This window comes from Somniosus microcephalus, chromosome 23 (assembly GCF_052327205.1).
Source record: "Somniosus microcephalus isolate GS21.2 chromosome 23, FLI_Smic_1.0, whole genome shotgun sequence".
Classification (NCBI taxonomy): Eukaryota; Metazoa; Chordata; class Chondrichthyes; order Squaliformes; family Somniosidae; genus Somniosus; species Somniosus microcephalus.
In genome coordinates, this window is record NC_141009.1 from 19,715,429 (window position 1) to 19,738,016 (window position 22,588).

General features: G+C 44.4%; 1 protein-coding gene across 1 annotated transcript in view; it reads left to right on the forward strand.

Annotated features, from left to right (window-relative positions):
• Positions 1-660: 660 nt before the first annotated feature.
• phf19 (PHD finger protein 19) overlaps positions 661-22,588 on the forward strand; it is a 30,254-nt gene continuing 8,326 nt past the window's right edge. Inside the window, exons 1-11 of the mRNA XM_085965566.1 lie at positions 661-858; positions 2,703-2,784; positions 4,716-4,811; positions 7,244-7,344; positions 9,237-9,385; positions 10,554-10,649; positions 12,707-12,775; positions 14,410-14,533; positions 17,101-17,168; positions 19,540-19,716; positions 22,012-22,114. Coding sequence (XP_085821692.1) covers positions 670-858; positions 2,703-2,784; positions 4,716-4,811; positions 7,244-7,344; positions 9,237-9,385; positions 10,554-10,649; positions 12,707-12,775; positions 14,410-14,533; positions 17,101-17,168; positions 19,540-19,716; positions 22,012-22,114 — 1,254 coding nt within the window. The 5' untranslated portion in view covers positions 661-669. The remainder of the gene's footprint in view (positions 859-2,702; positions 2,785-4,715; positions 4,812-7,243; positions 7,345-9,236; positions 9,386-10,553; positions 10,650-12,706; positions 12,776-14,409; positions 14,534-17,100; positions 17,169-19,539; positions 19,717-22,011; positions 22,115-22,588) is intronic.

The window sequence follows — 22,588 nt, forward strand, 5'->3', positions numbered from 1 at the left end:
TTTTTTATCCGGGACCGACGTGGTGCCGGTTCATCAAAAATTCCGGATAACCAAGAGCTATAGTTAAAAGATACGAAGAGCTGAGAGCTCCGTATAAAGCAACAAACCCTGTTGCTTAGCAACAGGTGCAGAACAGTGGCCACAAGTTCCAAGCATCTCTGTAGCTTAGCAACAGCTGCAGCCACACCCTTGCACAGCAACAGATCGAGGAAGGCAAGTACAATATGAAGTAAAATTTACCTGAACCTACTCCTGAATTTTGCCGGTTAACCGAGATTTCCGGTTATTTAGGTGCCGGTAAATCGAGAGTTTCCTGTAAGTGGGGTAGAGGATAATTAGAGTGGGAGGAGGCTCGTGTGAAACGTAGACAAGTTGGGCCGAGCGACCTGTTTTCTGTGCTGTAAATTCTATGTAATATAAAACTGTAAGCTGTGAGTTACATTTGTAGTAACTTTGAATTAAACTTCTGGAAGTGATCTAGGGTCTCCAGAGATGATGGGCAGTGGTTCAGAACTTCGTAGCATTCCAGTGTACTGCACCAACCACTTCCACTGGGACAAAATGCTCACTGCATTCGAGTGTGTAGAAACTGTTAGTTGGCTAATCTTGTAATAATGTTATTAATCTGTGATTTTTCTTACTTGGATTTTACAGCAGTAGGAGGAGCTGATGGAGAAAGGCACATTGGAACCACAACTGAGAGATGTTGGTGTCATCTCCAAATGCATCCAAAAGATTTCTGCCAAATCTCTGCAAAATGGAACTGTGCACATGGAACAGGATTGTGCATTTACTGAAGGGCAGTATGTCTTATCCAGATGGACAGATGGGTTGGTCTACCTGGGAAAAATCAAGAAGGCATGGACACTCCTGACTAAAACAGTTAAAAAATGTTGTTTTTAGTAAAATATCTCTACCTAAGACAGTACTTTCTATTTCTGTATATAAGACCATGTTGCTGTAAGTTTTCCATTTTGTCCCGTGCTGCCCTCTCGGGTTGTGAGAGGATGAGGACTCAGCTTGTGTGCATCTCTCTATCTTCTTCTTCTTCTTAGACGGAACCGAGGATGACTTGCTTCCACATTAAAAATGAGCTCGCATGTGACTGATTAGTCCAATGCGGGACGTACAGTCTCTGTCACAGGTGGGGCAGACGGTTGTTGAAGGGGCGGGTGGGTGGGGTGCTTGGGTTGATGTGCGCTCCTTGCGCTGCCTGCGCTTGGCTTCTGCTTGCTCCCGGCGAAGAGACTCGAGGTGTTCGGCGCCTTCCCGGATGCTTCTCCTCCACTTCGTGTGGCCTTGGGCCAGGGATTCCCAGGTGTCGGTGGGGATGTTACACTTTTTCAAGGAGGCTTTGAGGGTGTCCCTGAAGCGTTTCCTCTGCCCAGGTAAGTGTAACATCCCCACCGACACCTGGGAATCCCTGGCCCAAGACCGCACAAAGTGGAGGAGAAGCATCTCTCTATACTCCTTGGCCAATCCATCAGAAGACACACTTGGCTCATGCAGGAAAGAATGTGCCCAACCCCAACCAGATTTCTTCCCCTCCCCTCCCCACCCCACCCCTCCCCTCTCCACCCCTCCCAATAACTCCAGGAGTAGCTCGAGTGTGAATTTCAGTTGAGCCTGAGTTTCAAACACAAGTTTCCCGATTGAGATACCCGTGCTGTAGCTCTTGGCCCATTAATACCACCATGTTTTAAAAAAAATATTAGTTCATGGGATGTGGTAAGGCCAGCATTTATTGCCCATCATTAATTGCCCTTGAGAAGGTGGTGGTGAGCTGCCTTCTTGAACCGCTGCAGTCCGTGTGGTGAAGGTACTCCCACAATGTTGTTAGGGACGGCGATATACTTCCAAGTCAGGATGGTGTGTGACTTGAGGGGAACTTGGAGGTGGTGGTGTTCCCATGCGCCTGCTGCCCTTGTCCTTCTAGGCGGTAGAGGTGGCGGGTTTGGGAGGTGCTGCCAAAGAAACCTTGACAAGTTTCTGCAGTGCATCTTGTAGATGGTACACACTGCAGCCACGGTACGCCGGTGGTGGAGGGAGTTAATGTTTAAAGTGGTGGATGGGGTGCCAATCAAGCAGGCTGCTTTGTCCTGGATGGTGTCGAGCTTCTTGAGTGTTGTTGGAGCTGCACTCATCCAGGCAAGTGGAGAGTATTCCATCACACTCCTGACTTGTGCCTTGTAGATGGTGGAAAGGCTTCGGGGAATCAGGAGGTGAGACACTCACCGCAGAATACCTAGCCTCTGACCTGTAATTAATGTTACATAAGAAAAAAGAAACACCAGCATTGAGAAAAGGCCATTCAGCCCCTCAGAGCTCATCCCTGCAGTAAATTCACTCACGCACCACGGTCTCTAACTGTATTTTGAATAGCGCTAATTTTTCAAATCTGTTACCTTGTTTGATAGATTAGTCCAAACATTTATCGCTCATTCAGTAAAGGTTTTTTTTAATCCTGGTATCTGCTGTAAATGTATTTTTCACTGATTTACATTCTCCAGTGCACTGCAGGTACAATGGAGTCTTAAGGAGAAAATGAGGGAGAAAGTCATGAAGAAAATGTTTTTTTTTTAAAATAGATTCTATATGCGATTAGAATAAGATAATCAGAATCTGCGTCATTGTTTATTACTGGAATATTAACCAGGGGCTTGTTACTGAGTTAATGGATTGGTTTTGTTGAAACTCTTCAGGTCAACAAACATAAACAAAGTTGCCTTTTGGTCTTTGAAGATAATTCTGAATTTTGGATTCTTTGGAAAGATATACAACATGGTGAGTACATCTATTGAGGGCCACTGCATTATTATTATAGGACCGTTCCACAGTTTAAAAGGCTAAAATGCTGACTTTTTACAATAATAGCCTCTCACTGATGTTAGTATTATGTCTGCCACCTTTATTTTAAAATAAATGAGAAAAGTAAGGAGGATCTGGATCACATTTTATTTGATTATTTTACAGTTCCGCCCCTCCACCCTCTCCTCAAGGCGTTGACTCGCTGTGGTGCAGTTCCACAGGTGCCAGAGGCCATTCTTCCAATGCAAGCCCAGACAGAGTTTAGAAAAGCTGTGCTGCTTCTGTTACTCACCCTCATGTCCAGACAAGTGCAAGTTTCCAGTCAAGAACCCATTGATAGCAGTCCGGGGTGGGGACCCTTGTCTTTTTTCCCTCCTTAGTTTAGGGATTCCAATTATAGTGCTCTAACCTGGACTGTGCCTTTACCCACTAGGCCCTTAGGAGTCTGGAATATACTTTAAACATATTCCAAAATGAAACGGCAGTGAGGACCATTATTCAGTTCCCAGTGCTTTTCTGTTACTTTATATATAATGGCCCAGAAATTCGGGTCGGAGGCTTCCCGCGGGTGCAAGCCCCCGACCTGCACTTACCTTGCGCACTGGCCGTTGAGCTGTGGGCCCGCGTGGGATTCCGATCCTGGGCCTCCTCCAACTGCCGGCGCGCAGTGCTTGCGTATCCCAGGGGCGCAGTTAGTTCGATGCGTCCCCTGGGATCACGTGGGCCATGGAGAGCCAATGCTTCATTCATAAGTTTGACAGGAAGTGCTGTCAAATTTATAAACACTATAAGCCCCAAAACATCACTAAATCTTCAAATAATTTTTTTTTAAATCACATTTTTTAAATAAACTATAAATTACATGAAATAACTATTTTAAACAATAATTTAAATTTTTGAAAAAAATAATTTTATTTTCTAATGGGGCTAAAAATAAACTTACCTTTCTTTAAAGTATTTAAAAATAATAAACCTGTGGAAAAAATGTTTTAATTTTACTTAATTCACCACTTACCTTGTAAAAAGCAGGCCTTGCGACTGCTTTTTACATGTCTAACTTCTGGAGACTTACCCACCCGGGAAAACCTGGGGAAAAAAACGTAAGTTCGACGCGCACGCGCTGTCTCTCCTGTCCACCTCTGAACCCCTTCTTTCAGGGGAACGGAAGTGCCGGTTTCCCGCGCATGTGCAATGCATACAGGAAACCGGCACTTCCATTGGGCTTACGGGTGAGTACCCCGTGCGTACTCACCCGTGGAGACCCGAATTTCTGGGCCAATATTTAAGCTGTAATTAGTTGCAATGAGGTTTGCAAAAAAGCTTCTTCCTCCATTTTCCTCCTTTCCTGAAGGCACTGACTCTTGCCAGTCTACGGTTCCATACATGCCGGCAGCCCTCCAATACTTCACCCAAGTGGACACTCTATATTTGAGCCGAGACAGCGCGAGCCAACAGGCTACTTGACTATGGGGAAGCTTCACCGTTGAGTCAATCCTGATTCCTGCCTCAAATCCACACGCAAACTCTTTCCAAGGGGGGGGGCAGATCTTGACTTTGTGCGATAGTATAAAATGGGCGATAGCAAGTCGGCAACCTGCTTTACCTCCCGACTTTTATTTCCATTGACTATAATAGAAATAAACGTTGGGACAGTTGTAAAACGGGCTGCCGACTCGCTATCACACAAAGTCAAGATCTACCCCAATGTATTGCAATCAGGACCAGTAATCCTAGCTGATTTTTTTCCCCCCCTCCCTTATCTGGGGCACTTAGAACATTTAAAAGCTGCATCCTTTGAAATATATTACTGTCGCATTATTTAATTCTTGTTTGTCCTTCTACTTTCTGTAATATTTGATTCTTTGTCCAGGAATTCCACGTTATATGTTCATTTTAATTTTAAACAGCTGGCGTTCCAGGAGAAGAGCCGAGGTGTAACATCTGCTCGGAGAAAACATCCACACCATCAAATGAAATTTTGATTTGCGGCAAGTGCGGCCTAGGTAAGAGTCGGTGTTGACAATCCCCTTTGAGAGTGCTCAGGGCCAGCAAGGGAATCTGTCCCTATCACCTGTTGCAATGGCAACCCGCTCTCCACAGAGTGAGTTTCTTATCTCATCGAGAACTCCTCTTGAGCAGAGGCAGCCCAGTGAGAGAGAGAGAGAAGGCAATTTGGAGGGTGTCAACCAGCACCATTTTTTGTGAATCCCCCCGCCCCCCATCAATAATGTTGGCTCTCAGTTTTGCTTTGTGCTGCACCTGTAACAGGTATGATTAACACCGCCTTCCCATAAATGCAATCCTTGAGGTTTGTTACTGCCTAATTGACTGTGGTTCCAGCATTAACAGGGACGCTGTATAAAATGCCTCTATAGTGTAGTCAGCATTTTATATGTCTTTGAGAGATACCACTGTGTCACTGAATCATAAAAATTACGTAACAGGAGGCCAATTCTGCCTGTGCTAGTTCTTCACTGGAGCTACTTACTCCAATCTGCCCTTTCCCTGTATCCTTTTATATTCTTCCTTTTTAAGTAGTCATCTAATTACCTTTTCCATAATGTTATAGCCTGCCTCAATAAACCACGCTTGGTACAGCATTCCACATTCTAATAACCCACTGTGTGGAAAAAAGATCTTCTAAATTTCCCCCTTCACTCTATGTCCCCGTGTTGCCAAGTCTCCAACCACTGGTAACAATGTTTCATTGTTACCATCACAAAACCTTTCATCATTTTGAAATTTTATTTGCTGAACTTTATTTATTGCACATTGTAGGATTGGATGTTGTATTGTGAGCAGTGCCAGAGCAACAGTATTCGGTTTGTAAAATGTTCCAGTTCAAATACGTGTCATATAGCATAAGGAATTTAAAACAGATTGGAAGCTCTTAGTATATCATGTGAACTCGTGTAAGAATTTATTTATCATAAACTACTGTCCCTTCACATCACCAACATTTTATTCCTTTTATTTTATGTATTTTCTCCTCTTGTTTAAGACTATATTTCAGTGCTGTAGTTCATTCCTTGAATCTACCTGCAATATTCCCTTTTTCTCCCTCTTGCTCTCTCTCTCCTCTCTGTGTGGAAGCTAGCCTTTTCTCAGTGCCTGCCACTTGCAGCCAAACTAAGAGCAGAAACTCACGTTGTGCGGAATTGGACTCACTAACAATCCACACTAGTGCATAGCGCTCCACTCATAGAATCATTCAGCACAGAAGGAGGCCATTCGGCCTATCGTGCCTGTGCCAGCTCTTTGAATGAGCTCTCCAATTAGTCCCACTCCCCTGCTCTTTCCCCATAGCCCTGCAAATTTTTCCTTTTTGAATATCCAATTCCCTTTTGAAAGTTACTATTGAATCTGCTTCCTCCACCCTTTCCGGCAGTGCATTTCAGATCACAACAACTCGCTGCATAAAAACATTTCTCCTCATCTCCCCTTTGGTTCTTTGACCTTACATCTGTGTCCACTGGTTACTGACCCTCCTGCCAGTGGAAACAGTGTCTCCCTATTTACTCTATCAAAACCCCTTGTAATTTTGAACACCTCTATTAACTCTCCGCTTAACCTTCTCTGCTCGAAGGAGAACAATCCCAGCTTCTCTAGTCCCTCCACTAACTGAAGTCCCTCATCCCTGGTACTCTTGTTATCTTGTACTGTAAAAGAGCATTTTAACTGAAGAGATGAATTAACTGAAATTTCCTGACTTTTATGTCAGAGGTTCTGTTTTATACAGAGATGACATCCTAATCTTATCCGCGAAAGACTATTAATACTGATAAAGAACACAAAAAGCTGTTTTGAAAAGCTTATTATTTTTGTCGTATAAGTTCATAATGTATTTCTGAATATACAAGGTAATGTTGGTTTATACCAGCTGTTTAATGCATTACTGTAAGGGGAGGAGGGACTCATTGGATTGAAGGAGGTTAATGCTTTGTTTCCAAAGGAGTTGTGCTAAATTGTAAGTTACGAGAATAGAAAGCTGACTATCAGGGTCATATGTGAAATGAGTTGGGGCACTTCGAACCAGCTCCTATTGTGCATGGGCCCACAGTTCAAAACTGCTCCTAATTGAGGACAGCTCGGGACTAGAGCAGCAATCTCACACTGCTGGTATAGGAAACGGAAAATGTCACATTGGGTGTTCTTCTGAGGTTGAGGATGAGGCACCTTGTTGGAGTGAGCTTTACTCTACATCTAACTATGCTATATCTGACTGGCAGTGCTTGATGTTGATACTGGGTCCCCGAAATGGAAAGTATTCCATCCCCAACAAAAAGCACAAAATTAACAACTAGGTTCCCATTTATCTCCTCGCAAAGGTTGTTTACTTGTTGTAACTGCACTTTCACTTGTGATACCAGAATGCAGATTATTTGTCTCTTGCTGTCAAATGTAATTTGAATAATAAAACTTTTTTTCTCTTTAGGTTACCATCAGCAATGCCACAATCCCAAAGTAGATAGCACAACAAATTTTTCCACTTCACCTTGGTTCTGTCGGCAGTGTATATTTGCATTGGCTGTCAGGGTAAGAGCAGTTTTAGTACTTAGGTGTGTTTATCACCTTGAGGCAATACTGTCTGCATGTTATTAAAACTACAAGTGCATGTTTATAAGATTATTCAGATTGCCCAAAAGGTGATGAGTAGTGCGGTACCATTCTGAAGGAAGAATAATCATTAAGACCTGGTTATTATATAGAATATAGGATTCTGGGAAGGGCTTACAACAATTGGGGTTAATTTGCAAGTCTCTAGAAGGCTAGTGTGGGACATGAAGAGAAAAGGAATTGAACTGACCTGTCAGCAAGAAATCAGTAATGTTGAGTTGTTGGCCAAGGGTTATGATGCATACATCCCAGTTGTTGATGGTTTTCCATGATCCTCAGTGCATGTGTAACACATCAACCTTAGAGATAATAGCAGCACATGGACTACATGGTGTACTTTTCATACCCGCTCTCTGAGGACTGAAAAAATATAGAAATCAGAAAGAAAGAATTTACATGTACAGTAAACTCTTGTTTAAACGGCACTTCATCATCCAGAATTCTTTAATAACCGGCAAAATAGATAACCGGTAATCTTGCCGAATCCATCCATTTTTTGTTTTTCCGAGTCCAAGTTTCCCGTGGTGGGCGAGTTAGTCAGTGGTTTTTATTTTATTTGTGTTAAAAATGGCCTACCTCTCTGTTATCCGGAATTTTGCATCAACCGGCACCACCCCAGTCCCGTAGGTGCCGGATACACAGAATCACAGAAACCCCACAGTGCAGATAGAGGCCATTTCGGCCCATCGAGCCTGCACCGACACATATCCCACCCGATCCCCGTAACCCCACGTATTTAATCCCCCTAACACTAAGGGTCAATTTATCATAGCCAATCAACCTAACCCGCACATCTTTGGACTGTGGGAGGAAACCGGAGCACCCGGAGGAAACCCACGCAAACACGGGGAGAATGTGCAAACTCCACACAGTCACCCGAGGCCAGATTCGAACCCGGGTCCCTGGCGCTGTGAGGCAACAGTGCTAACCACTATGCCACGAAAGAGTTTACTGTATATAGCGCCTTATCACATCCTCAGGCTGCCCCAAAGCACTACACAGCCAATTAATTACTTTTAAAGTGCAGCCACTGTTGCTATTGAGACAAACGTAGCCACCAATTTGTGATAAACAATGAAAATGCTTTTTGCGCTACTTGATTATAGGCACTACCCGAGTTCAATTAAAAGGTAATCGGTGTTGGGTACATCCTGAGGTCAAATAGCAGCTAATTGCTATTTCTCTTTTTTTCATATTTTAGTTTTTAAGATGCTACTCTCATTCGTTGGTTGGTTTTCCCCGTCCGTTCAGTTGTGATTTGTTGCTGTTTGACTCAAATATCGTATTCGTAAGTCGGGCGCAAGTGTGACACTTTCAGATTGACCAATGCACTACCTGTGGAAAAAAAAAAGCAAATGGTCGATAAAGCAGCGAATTTGATGCAAATGAAAAATTGCTAAAACAAAAATAATTAAATGCCAGAAACCTTAACCATGCTCCTCGGCACAGGTGATTCACTCGCAGCTTGTTTTCATGCACATGGAGGAGAGCCTGACGCAGAGGTGAAAATGAGCGTTTGCAGGCAGGTTGTAGGTGCCAGTAACTTTGAGACTGAGGGAACACCTGAGCCAGGTGTTACACACCTAGTGGTCAGTGGGGGAATGACAGGGTGTGGCGAGATCTGCCGTCTGGGCTGCTTTAGCAGTTCCCGAATTTAGATTTGGGCTGCGAGGAAACGATAATGCATACTCTACTTGTAATGAGCAACTGCTGATATTGTGCAAAGCTTCTGTCGGAGGTGGAATGAATACTGAGGTAGTGTGATGCTGCTGTTATGACACTGGATTTGTTTTTCTGTGTCTTTTTAACAGAAAGGAGGTGCTTTGAAAAAGGGACCACTTGCTAAAGCCTTGCAGAGTGTCAAACGGGTTTTACCCTACAACATGGATGAACTTAACTGGGATTCTCTGCACAGGACTAATCTGCAACAGTGTTACTGTTACTGTGGGGGACCCGGAGAGTAAGATTTGCTGTATGGTTTTTTTTGTAACTCCACCCGCCCCAAACTTCTCTTGATTTTTTTCTCCCACCACCTCTGGTGCCATATACTGTTCCTTGACCGGTCACGAGGAGACATCCGGTGAGAGTGGCTCAGGTAGACTTTTCCTCAGATCTTTTGACCCCTCAACTCATCAGTTGGTACCACTTAGATCAGAGCTCACCGTGTGGGGATTCACAAGCATAAACCAGCATCCATCACTACGTACTGCACCAATTTGCAGTGCCCCTGAACCTTTACACAATAATGACGATGATTAGATAGGAAGGAACGTTAAATGTAGTCGCACCTGTTTTTAGGCACTCTGCTGCCCTACAGTGACAAGTCATCAGAGAGCCAGATCTTACCTGCATGATAGCGTCGTGCTTTGCCACTTTAACATTTCTCCGGTTTGTGTTAAAGACCTAGTGAATCATGGTTTTTCTGCTTCCATCGCCCATTAAGTTAGTTCGGCAAACTCCCCTTAGTGGGCAGGTGGGTAAAGCCACTGAGCCACACAGACCAGAAGATGCCAGATTCGGTTCCTAATTTCCGTTGGGACATCTGCTGCTGCGGTGCTGCATTTGGCCATGGCTTAGAGAGGGAAAACAGTCAGATAGGGATCACATTCCTGATTGCCGCCCAGTGCCTGCTGCTGGAAAGATCTCCTGGAGTTTGTGGACTTTGGGTGACGGCGGGATTGGCCCCAGCCATGATGCTTTTCATGGTCAATTAGCCTGCCAACACTCACCTCCTGGATTCAAGTGTGCAGAATGGGGCGAGGCACTAGAGGGGTGCCGGTACCTGTGGAAATATATCCGAGTAAGAGTCTTCAAGAGGAATGGGGGGGGATTTGGGGGAGAAGGGAAGAGATTGAGGATGCTCAGTACATTCCTGAAAATTCCATTGTAATTAGCTGATCAGCAACCAGTACCAGGGAAATGTCTTATGCAATGTTTATCTTAGCCTCTTTTAAAACCTAGATTTCTCATTGCCTAGTCTACAGGAGTTTATTTGTTGGTAGAAATTGCTCATAACTGATCAAGTGGCACATCAGCCAGGAAAGGTTAAAATGTGCTGACGTGTTACATTGTAAATGTGCTGGTACTTCACTGATGTAAATATGATTCCTCTTATCTTCTGACACCAGGTGGTACCTGAAGATGCTTCAGTGCTGCAGATGTAAGCAATGGTTTCACGAAGCCTGCACTCAGTGTCTGAATGAAGCCATGATGTTTGGAGACAGGTCTGATCACATACAGCCATTTTGATAATGTAATGACGAATGATAAACTGGCGAGGTGGGGGAATGTCATTCTTTTACTGACAACCAGACTGCATTTGATGGACCGTAAGACTTCACTGTTCCTACGCGAATTGCAATTTATTCTTCCAGTTGCCGTTGGTGCTAACAATTGCACGTGTGAGATTGGCACATCTGCATTTGCTCCAAAGCCACACATTTGGCTAGTTTATCTCTTTTTTTTGGTTGCTGCTTTTCTTTCTTTTGAAATTGGACGGCCAAATATTTACTTCCACACATACTTAATGAAAGTGTGCTTCGACGCACCCGTTTTGTGAAGCACGAATGTGGTTTGACCAGAACGCTTCACAGTTTGTATGCTGGGGGGCGGGGAGGGTGGTGGTCTGCATTCAGGCCAGCAGTGCGTCTACGCCCACCCCGCCACCAGATCTAAAATGGCAGACCCAGTCACGGTCTCCCCAGTGGCCTTTGTTGATCGTGGCTGCTGCAACACATGGTGCTTGGAGGAACTTTGCAGGACGCCTCGTCAGGGCAATATTGGTGCCGTTGAGGATTACCAGTCGGATGTGTTGTACATCAATGGCTGTAATAGTTACCCTACCCACTGACGGCAGTCTGAGAAAGGTTACTTTATTCCACATGCAGCTGGTAGGTTGTGCATTGAACTTTGTTGATCAATTTGTAGGCTAGTTGTAACATGTTGCAGATCTTTGAGTTTCTGTTGTGTTCTCGTATAACTCTCTGGGACAATGAACAGTGTCACTGATCGTAGTTATTGCTGAAACTGTTTATATTTAATGTAACAAACAGTGACCAGTAGATGGTGCTCATTTCTTTGCACTCTGCAGGCGTGAGCTGGTTTTATCCCCCAAAATACACACTTTTCGATTAACTATACTTTAGAATTTCAATGGCATCGTTACAGGAGAAGCTTTTTAATATGTAGCGGGGAGGCGGGGGGGGAATCCCCTTGTCTGCTTAATCACGAACTTCATCAGCGCGTGTCTCAGAGGTTTCAGTACTCGGATGACTGTCCACATTAACCGTTCACATATTGCTTTTTGTTTAAGTGCGTCTCTCAGTGTGTGGCAGGTGCTGCACTGTCCATGCGCTTTATTTCAAAGAGGCAGCTCAATCCTAACTTTAACACAAAATTAACAGCGCTTTCTATTCTCCTTACACTCCAATGAAACTGTCCCTGAGATTTTTGCGCCGGATCTTGCTGCAGTGGGGCATCACACGGCATGTGCCGTTAGTTAGACTTATTCCTGCTCCCTTCAGCTCAGTTTTTTTTTTGCACCGTAACTTGCTGGAAGAGCGAGCTGATAACGGTGCTGCGAGGGCAACAGGGCATCTGGGACCTTAGTGAACGATGGCACCAACAGTGTATCTCCTTAACCAGTGAGATTTAAGGATTGAAAAAGAAACAGAGGATCAATGGAAAAGGAGGGTGAATTAGAGTCAAATCAGGTACAGAAAGAGAAATAAAGAGCAGGAAAGGAAGATTGGAATATGAGAGTAAAAAAAGACAGTAAGGAAAAAACATTTAAAAATTTTAAATTTGACATTTTTTAAATCTTCAACAATTCACTACCTGAAGGAATGAGATTGAACAATTTAAATTATTCACTTTCTGGGCCAGAGAGGTTGATTGGCATTGCATTAACAATTATCACATCATTAAAAGGGTACTTGCGCTATTACTTACTAGACATAACTTCCTGTGGCGAGTTTAATAGGCAATTAATGTGCAAATCCAGCAAGTTCTTAAAACTAACGGGGCGGCTAAGGGCGAGATGCCGTTTGTGTGAAGCAGGGTAAATCGGCCAGCAATCCCAGAGATTTGCAACTCACGGCATATCCCTTAATTCCCTGGACTTGCACATTAATAACAGCGTGCGTCGTTCATACGCTGTCAGTTCTTCAGCAAGTTCCGCCCCAATGTTTCCTTTAGCCAAACATTCCCATTAACAAGATGCCCATTCATAGCAGGTAACTCATTGAAATGACTGCATTTTCTGTTCTCCATTTTTCTTTAGATTTTATTTGTTTGTTTGCTCAGTGTGCAATAAAGGACCCGAATATATCAAACGCCTACCCCTCAGATGGTAAGTAATGCAAAGGATTTTTAAAAAAAATTATAAAAGGTTTGATTCACAACACACACAGCTGGCCCTATTGTTTGCTTCTTAACCTTGTTGCTCAGACTTCTCGCTGTATTTTCCACCACTTGGAGCGAAGACGGCACCGACCCCCTGCCAGGACCCGGTCATATTTGAAAAATAATCCCCACCTAGAGTACACCGAGGTGGATATAGTCGTAGATCATGGTGCTATATTGGGATCGGTGGCAGTGAAGGCTGAAATCACGCTGCGTGTGAATTGCCCATTAGCAGAAAGCAGAAGCAATGGGTGGCAATTGGCAGGCAAAGTCCTGTGGTTGTACACAGTGAATTAACAGTGTGATCAGAAGTTCAACCAAAGAAACTCGAGTGATTTTGCTTGTTACTTTTTCCTGTTATTTAGTTGCATTTATATAGCGCCTTTCACGACCACCGAACGTCCCAAAGCGCTTTACAGCAAATTAAGTACTTTTGAAGTGTTGTCACTGTTGTAGGAAACACAGCAGCCAATTTATGCACAGCAAGCTCCCACAAACAGCAATTAGATAATGACCAAATAATCTGTTCTATGTATTGGTTGGGGGATAGATAGGATGATATTTCCGTGCAGGACCCTTTCATTAGACCTCATCATTTTGTCAGATTGGCCAAAAATCCCACCAAATTCCCATTTATTGGGGATCGCTCTTTTTAAAGTGACTCTCAAGGTTGGAATTTAAGTCGGATCCATGACATGCAGTCTAGAGTTTCTACTACTGGAGTGTTCAGCCTGTTAGTTGTTGCGCTCTTTGTGGTATATCACATACACGTTTTACAATCCAAACAGTTAAGGAAACAGAAATATTTCAGTTTGGTGAATTTTATTTTATTCATTCCCGGGATGTGGGCATTGCTGGCAAGGCCAGCATTGATTGCCCATCCCTAATTGACCTCGAGAAGGTGGTGGTGAGCCGCCTTCTTGAAAACCGCTGCAGTCCGTGTGGTGAAGGTACTCTCACGGTGCTGTTAGGGAGGGAGTTTCAGGATTTTGACCCAGCGACAATGAAGGAACGGCGATATATTTCCAAGTCAGGACGGTGCGTGACTTGGAGGGGAAATTGGAGGTGGTGGTGTTCCCATGCGCCTGCTGCCCTCGTCCTTCTAGGTGGAAGAGGTCGCGGGTTTGGGAGGTGCTGTCGAAGAAGCCTTGGCGAGTTGCTGCAGTGCATCTTGTAGATGGTACACACTGCAGACAGGGTGTGCCAGTGGTGGAGGGAGTGGATGTTTAAGGTGGTGGATGGGGTGCCAATCAAGTGGGCTGAAGTTCACAAACCCGTAGTGTAGCTGGCACCGAGGGAGACCAGGATAGAACCAGCTGTTTGTGCATCCTTACTTTGTTCTAGTGCGGCGCAGGTGACTGCACCAAACGTGCCGCACCAGATATTTGGACATGATTTTAGCAGATCTTCGAGTGGTTCTGGATTCAGTTCTGAAAGTGTAGTATAACTAGATGTCACACACTGCAATGCCTCACTTCCGTATTCCTGATAACTACAGGGTAGCGCTGTCAGTACATGTTATACTTGTGTTGGGAACGCTTTATTCTTTTATTAAAATCTGCCCCTTTATTTTGATTCTAGGGTAGATGTCGTGCACCTTGTTTTGTACAATTTAGGGGTCCGTGGGAAAAAGAAATACTTTGACTTTGAAGAAGAAATATTAATATTTATTAATCAAAACTGGTCGAGTCTCCAGCTTGGAAAGGTAGGTGTGTGTGTTGCTGTGGAGCTAGTGTGACGTTAAACGCTCCCCTGCTCTGACACAGCTACAACTAGAATTGTACGCCAAAGAACTTTCCTGATATTAAAAACTGGTTTGTCTCGAGCAATATTTGGTTGAGATGTCGTTTGATGTGAAGCCAGTTTGATGGGCGTTAAGGAATGATCCCCAGTGCCGGTGACTGTCTTATTTCGGGCTCTTAACCCTTTGAATGCCAATGTGAAATCAGAAGAGCCAGCACTCAATAGGACAAACTAATGTGGGATTCGATGTAACATTCTGAAGACTTTCTGAGAAACAATTCTATTTGCCATCACTGTTGTAAATACAATCTGACATATTGCTTGGTTTTAGTAACTATAGAAAAGACTGTGACTGTTAATGTGGTTCTTTGTTTTATGATCATCAGTGTTCAGTTTCTTTATTTTAAATACCTCATAAATTGATATTTAACGGACATGTTCAGTCAGTTGATTACCCTCTGCTTCAGGATAATTCCCTTCATGTGGAACTGCTTGGCCAGTTGTCTTCTGGACACTAGCCCCAATTTTAACTCTGGGTGGGAATCGGAGGGGGGTGGGGGTGATCTGAAGAGGGCGGCGAACCATTTGGCCCTCGGAGCGTGAGGCCAGTGAGATTTTAACTCCGTTCCCTCCAGGTGGGGAGAGGGGGTGCCACGGTAAAATATCCCCTAATGCATCTATACCAAAAACCTGGTAAATGAAGATGCAGAACTGAGCTGGGTGCTCTACATAAATGTCTTGGATACTGAAATCAATTGTAAGCGCGTCAATTTTTTTAACTTGAGACTAAATAGGGGGTACAATAGAAACAGAGCGTGTAGTTAAAGACATCAGACTTATGCAGTTGGAGAGACAAATAAAAACTAAATTTAATACTGACAAATGTAAAGTATTGCACATTTGGTGAAAAATGTGCAATGTTAATATATTCGACTCAATTCAGATTATCTGATAATTCCATTTTTTGCACTAAGCTCCCACTTTGCTATGTTATTTACAATTTTTAATTCAAACATTGGATAATTGAATTTTTTTTGCCGTAAGAAACTACTTTGAATTATCAGGAGTAGAACGTGTACAATTAATGTAATAGCATTAATACAGAGACTTTCGAAAAGGGACATGGGAATGACAATAGATTCATCACTTTGAAAATCCAGACAAGGTGCTGATGCAATTAAAAAAAAGCAAACATAATGGCCCAGAAATTCGGGTTGGGGACTTCCCGCGGGTGCAAGCCCCCGACCTGCACTTACCTTGCGCGCCGGCTGTTGAGCTGTAGGGCCCCGTGGAATTCCGATCCGGGGCCTGGTCCAGCTGCCGGCGCGCAGTGCTTGCGTGTCCCAGGGGCGCAGTTAGTTCGATGCGTCCCCTGGGATCCCGTGGGCCATGGGCAGCCAATCGGAGCAGGGAATGCTCCATTCATAAGTCTTGACAGGAAGACCTGTCAAGACTTATAAATACTACGGCCCCAAAATAGCAGTAAACCTTCAAATAAATTTTTTTTTAATCACATTTTTTAAATAAACTATAAATTACATTAAATAACTATTTTAAACAATAATTTATATTTTTGAAAAAAATAATTTTATATTCTAACGGGGCTAAAAATAAACTTACCTTGCTTTAAAGTATTTAAAAATAATAAACCTGTGGAAAAAATGTTTTAATTTTAATTAATTCACCACTTACCTTGTTTTACATTTCTAAATTCTGCAGGCTTACCCTCGCTTGAAAACCTGTAAAAAAAAAACTAAGTTTGATGCGCACGCGCTGCCTCCCCCGCGCACGCGTTCGACCTCTGAACCCCTGCTTTCAGAGGATCGGAAGTGCCGGTTTCCCGCGCATGCGTAGTGCATGCAGTAAACCGGCACTTCCATTCGGCCTACGGGTGAGTACTCCGTGCATACTCACCCGTGGAGACCTGAATTTCTGGGCCAATGTTGGGAAATATGGCCAGAAAAGTAGAATACACATCTTCAGAGGCTTTACAGTACTACTGGTCAGATCACACTTGGAGTATTGGGTTCAGTCCTGATCACCATACCGCAAAAGGGATGTACACGCATTGGTGAAGGCTCAGAGAAAGGCAACAAGGATGATCCCAAGTGTAAAGGGAATGAGCTATGAGGAAAGGTAAGAGAAATTCAGGCTCTGTGGTCTTTGTTTTGGGTGTTGCCCTTTGATATCCCAGCCTAGAATGAGATTCGAACTCAAACCACCTGCACAGACTGAGTTTCCCCATTTCTCGGCCAGCTCATGTACCCAGCATGCTGGGTGGGAGCAGAATCTTCATCTCTCTTGCGCGAGTGGGGAAACTGTTGAGACAAGATCAGAGCAGTTGTTAATTCTGTTGTCAAATGCAGATCAAAAACATTTCTGATTCGTATTAGAGCTACAGGATTAAAACAAACTAATATTCAAATCATCAACCTACTGGTCCCTTTTTCAGATTAATGGCTCAGGCGATATTGTTACTGAACTATTGCAGTGTTTTGGTACTGAATAAATCCTCTTATTTCTCTTTAGCTGACAGAAACGACAGTGCTTGAACGAAAGCAGTATCTCCTCGATGCTTTAAACAGCTATAAAAGCCGGTGAGACTTTGTCTTATGTTTTATGAGTGAGACTTGGTAAAATTGGAAAAGGCATATCTACGTTTACTATTTCAGTTATATGAGAGCCTTTCCAATGAAAAGAACATGCACCGTTCATTAGGCCACTGCCTTTTCACCCTGGGCTCCTGAGTCCAGCTTACACTTGACTCCTCTCTCTGCAGCACATGTAAAGGTTCAAAATATTTGGGCTTTTCCTAAAGGGCATTAATTTACAGCACAGAACTGTCCATGAATATCTATACGTATATACTTTATTAAAAAATCTTGCATTTGCTGTACACAAGCTTTACTTCCCGCTGTCCCCATTTTTGGTCATGTTTTTTACATTAACGTGTAACATTGAAAATTCAATATGTAATTCTCTATGTAAACAGTCCTGTGAGGCTGTGCTTGCAGGCTGCAGCCACTAAGCGGCAGTGTAGCTCCTCTCCTCCGGCACCACTATGAGCAACACCACGGTATTAAATTTGCAGATTCACCCAGGGAAGCCACAAGGTTGGGTGAGGTGGAAATTGGAAATGTCACGCTGATCTGATGTGGAGTCCTCCAAGGAGGCATTGCGGGGGGAGGGGGGGGGCTAAGATTTTTTTTTAAACAAAAAAAAGTAAAACCGTTAAATACACCCCAGAAATAACAACAGAAAATGCTGGAAAAACTCAGCAGGCCAGGCAACATCCGTGGAGAGAGAAATAGAGTCAATGTTTCAGGTCGAAACCCTTCGTCAGGACACCCCAGTGTTGAGATAGGGGCAGTTGAGCCTAGGCTGGGAGTGCTTGATGTTGAGACATACTGCGGCCAGTCCCATACTTGTACTGGTTTACGCTGGCAGAAGGGGGTGCAGTCAATCCCCCAGGACTGTTTGTCCATCTCATCGTAATGGAGAATTAAGACTTCTGCCATGGCTGTTTATATTGTGATGTTTCCTCGATCATTATCCCTAATAAAAATCACATTTCCGATTGGTGGGGCAACTTTGAATATTCAATTCATCATCTAATCAGTGTAACATTTGATTAGAGAAATAATTGGTTATCACAGTCCTAGTGTGTATCGTCTGGTTATTTGTCCTCTACTTCACATTCAGAGTGTATGTTCTAGTGCAACCAAATTTACTGGAGAGTGGAGAAAATAAGTTATTCCGAGTCCGAGCCTCCGGGGGAATTTTATCTTCATTTTACCTCAGTGACTGGTGTGAGGATTTGAATTTAACGGGATTAAAGTAGATTCCAGCAAATATCATCTCTATGTCATGTGAATGATGTATAATACATAACTTTAAAATGAGAAAATCTTCCTGTAAGAGCTTCAAATAAAATGCCAACCGGGACAGTCACTCTGACTCGCAGTCGCTAACCTTCACCTTGTTCTATGTTTTTAAAAATATATATTCATCCTGGGGATGTGAGTGTCCCTGGCAAGGCCGACATTTATTGCCCATCCCTAGTTAGTCCTATTGCTAAAACACTCTCCTCCCCTCCCACAAACAGAACCAAACAACCCAGCATTTAAAAAGGAAGGGAAGCCTCACCGAGGAGCTGCAATGGGGCCTACCACCCTCCTTCACCAGTACAGTAGTTTGAGTTTAAATTGCTGGAGGTCATTTTCACAAGTAACTGCTTGAAATGAAAATGGAGATAGCCTAATTCACGTGGCTTCACCCGTAACCCATTTGCAGCTCCCTGGGCTTGTGTACAGTATGACCATCGTAAAGTTGACTTCCATGGTCAGTGGAGGACACTCGGTGGTGCTGGACCTCGTGTGGCCTGGGTCCATGTCTTGTCACTCAGCACGCGGCTGACCGTACCTGCTGCTGTGGGAAGGTGTGGGTTCGAGGCTGGGTGCTTCCCCAAAATGGAGGGAGAGGAAAATCTGCAGGTTAGCCACCCGGGCTGCTGTTGTGGCCATTGATAGAGAGACATTGCTAGCAGCCTGGGAACAGGCATCCGGTCTGCCCTCTCACCGAGAGAAAAGTTCGTGGCCTAGGGAGAATGTAGGGAAGAAAGATACATTGCTGTAGGTGAAAAGCTTCATAGTGAGTGAACTATGTATTCATCTGCTGTGGCTTTCAGTTCCATCATATGTTCAGTCCACCCTTCCTATTCCGTATTTAACATCCTTTTCACTCTCTCGCAAAGAATTCCGCAAGATTCATCCATGTGAGAAGCACTACAGGTTATTCTAATATTTATATTGATATAACTCACCACACTCAGGGACTTTACATTGAATGAATGCAGTGTTAGGATATGTGTTGGAGACTAGAACCCAAACCAAATGGGAATCTTGGATGATGCTGATACTGGTTTACGCTGATACAAGAGCCTTAACGTACTTATCTTTTGTGTTGAAGGTTTATCTGTGGTAAAGAAATTAAGAAGAAAAAATGTATTTTTCGCCTTCGTACTCGAGTACCCCCAGTTCCTCCGAATATTATTTTGCCGGATAATATTGGTCAGTTGACAGATAATGCTTCTAACGAGATCAAGAGGAGAGGAAAAAACATGTTAGTGTTTGCGCCTAAGTATGGGTATGTACTGAGCATGTTTACAGACTGACCTGTCAATCCAATGAATAAAGTGATAAATTAAGGGAAAATTAAGTGTTTGCAGTAAACTTTCAGTGTCTTTAGTGATTGAACTGTTATGAATATAATTATCAGCATCTGATGAGATTGACTCAGTTGTTTGTTGTAGTCAGTCTCAAATCAAATCAAATCAAATCAACTTTTATTGTCATTGTTAGTGCACAAGTGCAGTACAACGAAATGTAGGCTTGCGGCTCCCGAGAGTGTACAATTTGGATTAGGACACTTAAACATTTCAACATACATTTGTACATATATATTAGCATAAATATGACCATAATAAAGTGCATCGGCAGATGTGCAGGCTTTAGTGTTTATTTGTGGAGTTCAGTAGGATGACAGCCCTGGGAAAGAAGCTGTTCCTAAATCTGGTCGTACGGGTGCGAATGCATCTGTAGTGTCTTCCAGATGGTAGGAGGGCGAACAGACTGTGGCTGGGGTGGGTAGGGTCTTTGATGATGGACCGTGCCCTCCGTAGGCAGCGTTTCTGATATATATGTTCTGTGGTCGGTAGCCGGGTGCCGGTAATGCGTTGGGCAGTTTTGACTACCCGCTGCAGGGCTTTCCGGTCATGGGAGCTACAGCTACCGTACCATACCGTGATACAGTTTGTCAGGATGCTCTCTATAGTGCAGCGGTAGAAGTTAGAGAGGATCGGGGGTGACAGATTACATCCCTTCAGCCTCCTCAAGAAATATAGGCGCTGCTGGGCCTTCTTCACCAGAGAGGAGGTGTTGAGGGACCAGGAGAGGTCTTCCGTGATGTGGACTCCGAGGAACTTAAAGCTGGCCACCCTTTCCACCTCCGCCCCATTGATGTGGATGGGGGTGTGACTTCCGCCTTTGGACTTCCTGAAGTCCACGATTATCTCCTTTGTTTTCTTGGTGTTAAGGGCCAGGTTGTTGTCGGCGCACCACTTCACGAGATGCTGGACCTCCTCCCTGTAGGCTGACTCATCGTTGTTGGTGATCTGGCCTACTACCGTGGTGTCATCTGCAAACTTGATGATGGTGTTGGAACCATTAACAGCCACACAGTCGTGGGTGAAGAGGGATTAGAGGAGGGGGCTCAGCACACATCCTTGTGGGGCCCCCGTGTTCAGGGTCAGGGGGGGGGGAGGTGTGGTTGCCTAATTTGACAGACTGGGGTCTGTTTGTTAGGAAGTCCAGGGTCCAGTTGCAGTGGGAAGTGTTCAGGCCAAGAGTTTGGAGTTTGGTGGCCAGCTTGTTGGGGACGATAGTGTTGAATGCTGAGCTGTAGTCTATAAACAACATTCTGATGTAGGTCTCCTTACCATCTAGGTGATTCAGTGCCGAGTGTAGAGCAGTAGTGATTGCATCCTCCGTTGATCTGTTTGCCCGATAGGCAAACTGGTGTTGGCCAAGGGAGGCAGGAACACTGGCTTTGATGTGGGCTAAGACCAGTCTCTCGAAACACTTCATTATGATGGGTGTGAGTGCGACAGGTCGATAGTCGTTCAGACACGTCACAGCCGCTTGTTTAGGCACAGGAATGATGGTGGCGGTCTTGAAGCATGTAGGGACTACTGCCTGGGCCAATGACAGGTTGAAGATGGCGGTGAAGACATTAGCCAGCTGATCAGCACATTCCTTGAGTACCCGTCCAGGGATGCTATCCGGTCCAGTAGACTTTCGTGTGTTCACTCTGCGTAAAGCGCCCCTTACGTCGGAGGTTGACAGAGTGAGCACCTGGTCTTCCGGGGGTGGCAAGGCTTTGGTAGCCGGCTCCTTGTTGTCCCTGTCGAAGCGAGCGTAGAAGTTGTTAAGCTCCTCCGGAAGGGAGGCGTCGCTGACCGGGGGACTGGTGTTTTTGCCCTTGTAGTCAGTGATGGACTGGATGCCTTGCCACATGCGCCGGGGGTCCGAGTTGTTGCGGAAGTGATCCTCTATCCGCAGTGTCTGTTTCCATTTGGTAGTCCTGATACCCTTTTTTAGGCTGGTCCTAGCTGCTCTGTAAGCCGCCGCGTCGCCAGATTTAAATGCTGCGTCGCGTGCTTTCAACAGTGAGCGGACCTCTCCGTTCATCCAGGGTTTCTGGTTGGGGTATGACCTGATATTTTTGTGGGTCGTGACGACCTCGACGCAGCTGTTGATGTAGAATAGCACTGTGGATGCATATTCCTCGATCTGGATCTATACAGTCTGGATCTGTACCAGATTTTTAAGACGGCTGCGTCGACTATTTACTTGTCTTTGTCTCCTGTATGTCGAGTCACAGTCCCTTGCCAGAAGTGCCTCAACCTCGCAGGCGGAGGCTTCCATTGAAATGGGGGCAGAAGAGCAGAAAATCAAACTGGTTTCTGCAGGACGCTGTTCCAAAGGTTAGTTGCACTCGGCCCCCAGCTTCAGCTGTGAGGCGTAAACCCCACTTTAAGAAAGCCAAACATTGTAACCAGCCAAAAACGTTATTCAGCTCCCCCAAAAAAACCACCTCCTTGGGAGCCAGGGATGCAATGCTGGTAGTGCAAATGATCTGGAATATGTAACAATGCTTTGATTACCTAGAAATGTAGAGGCTGATGTCAAGGCCTTGGAGAGGGCGCAGAGGAGATTTACCAGAATTATACCCGGGATGAGGGACTTCAGTTATGTGGAGAAGCGAGAGAAGAGGAGATTGCTCTCCTTAGAGCACAGAAGGTTGAGGGGAGATTTAATAAGAGGTGTACAAAATTACGAGGGTTTTTGAGAGTAAATCGAGGCGACTGGTTCACATTGGACTAGACTATTTACAGAATAGGGTGCCTATTTCAAAGATAGTACTGAGCGGCAGCATGTTGCTCAGAGACTGTTTCCTG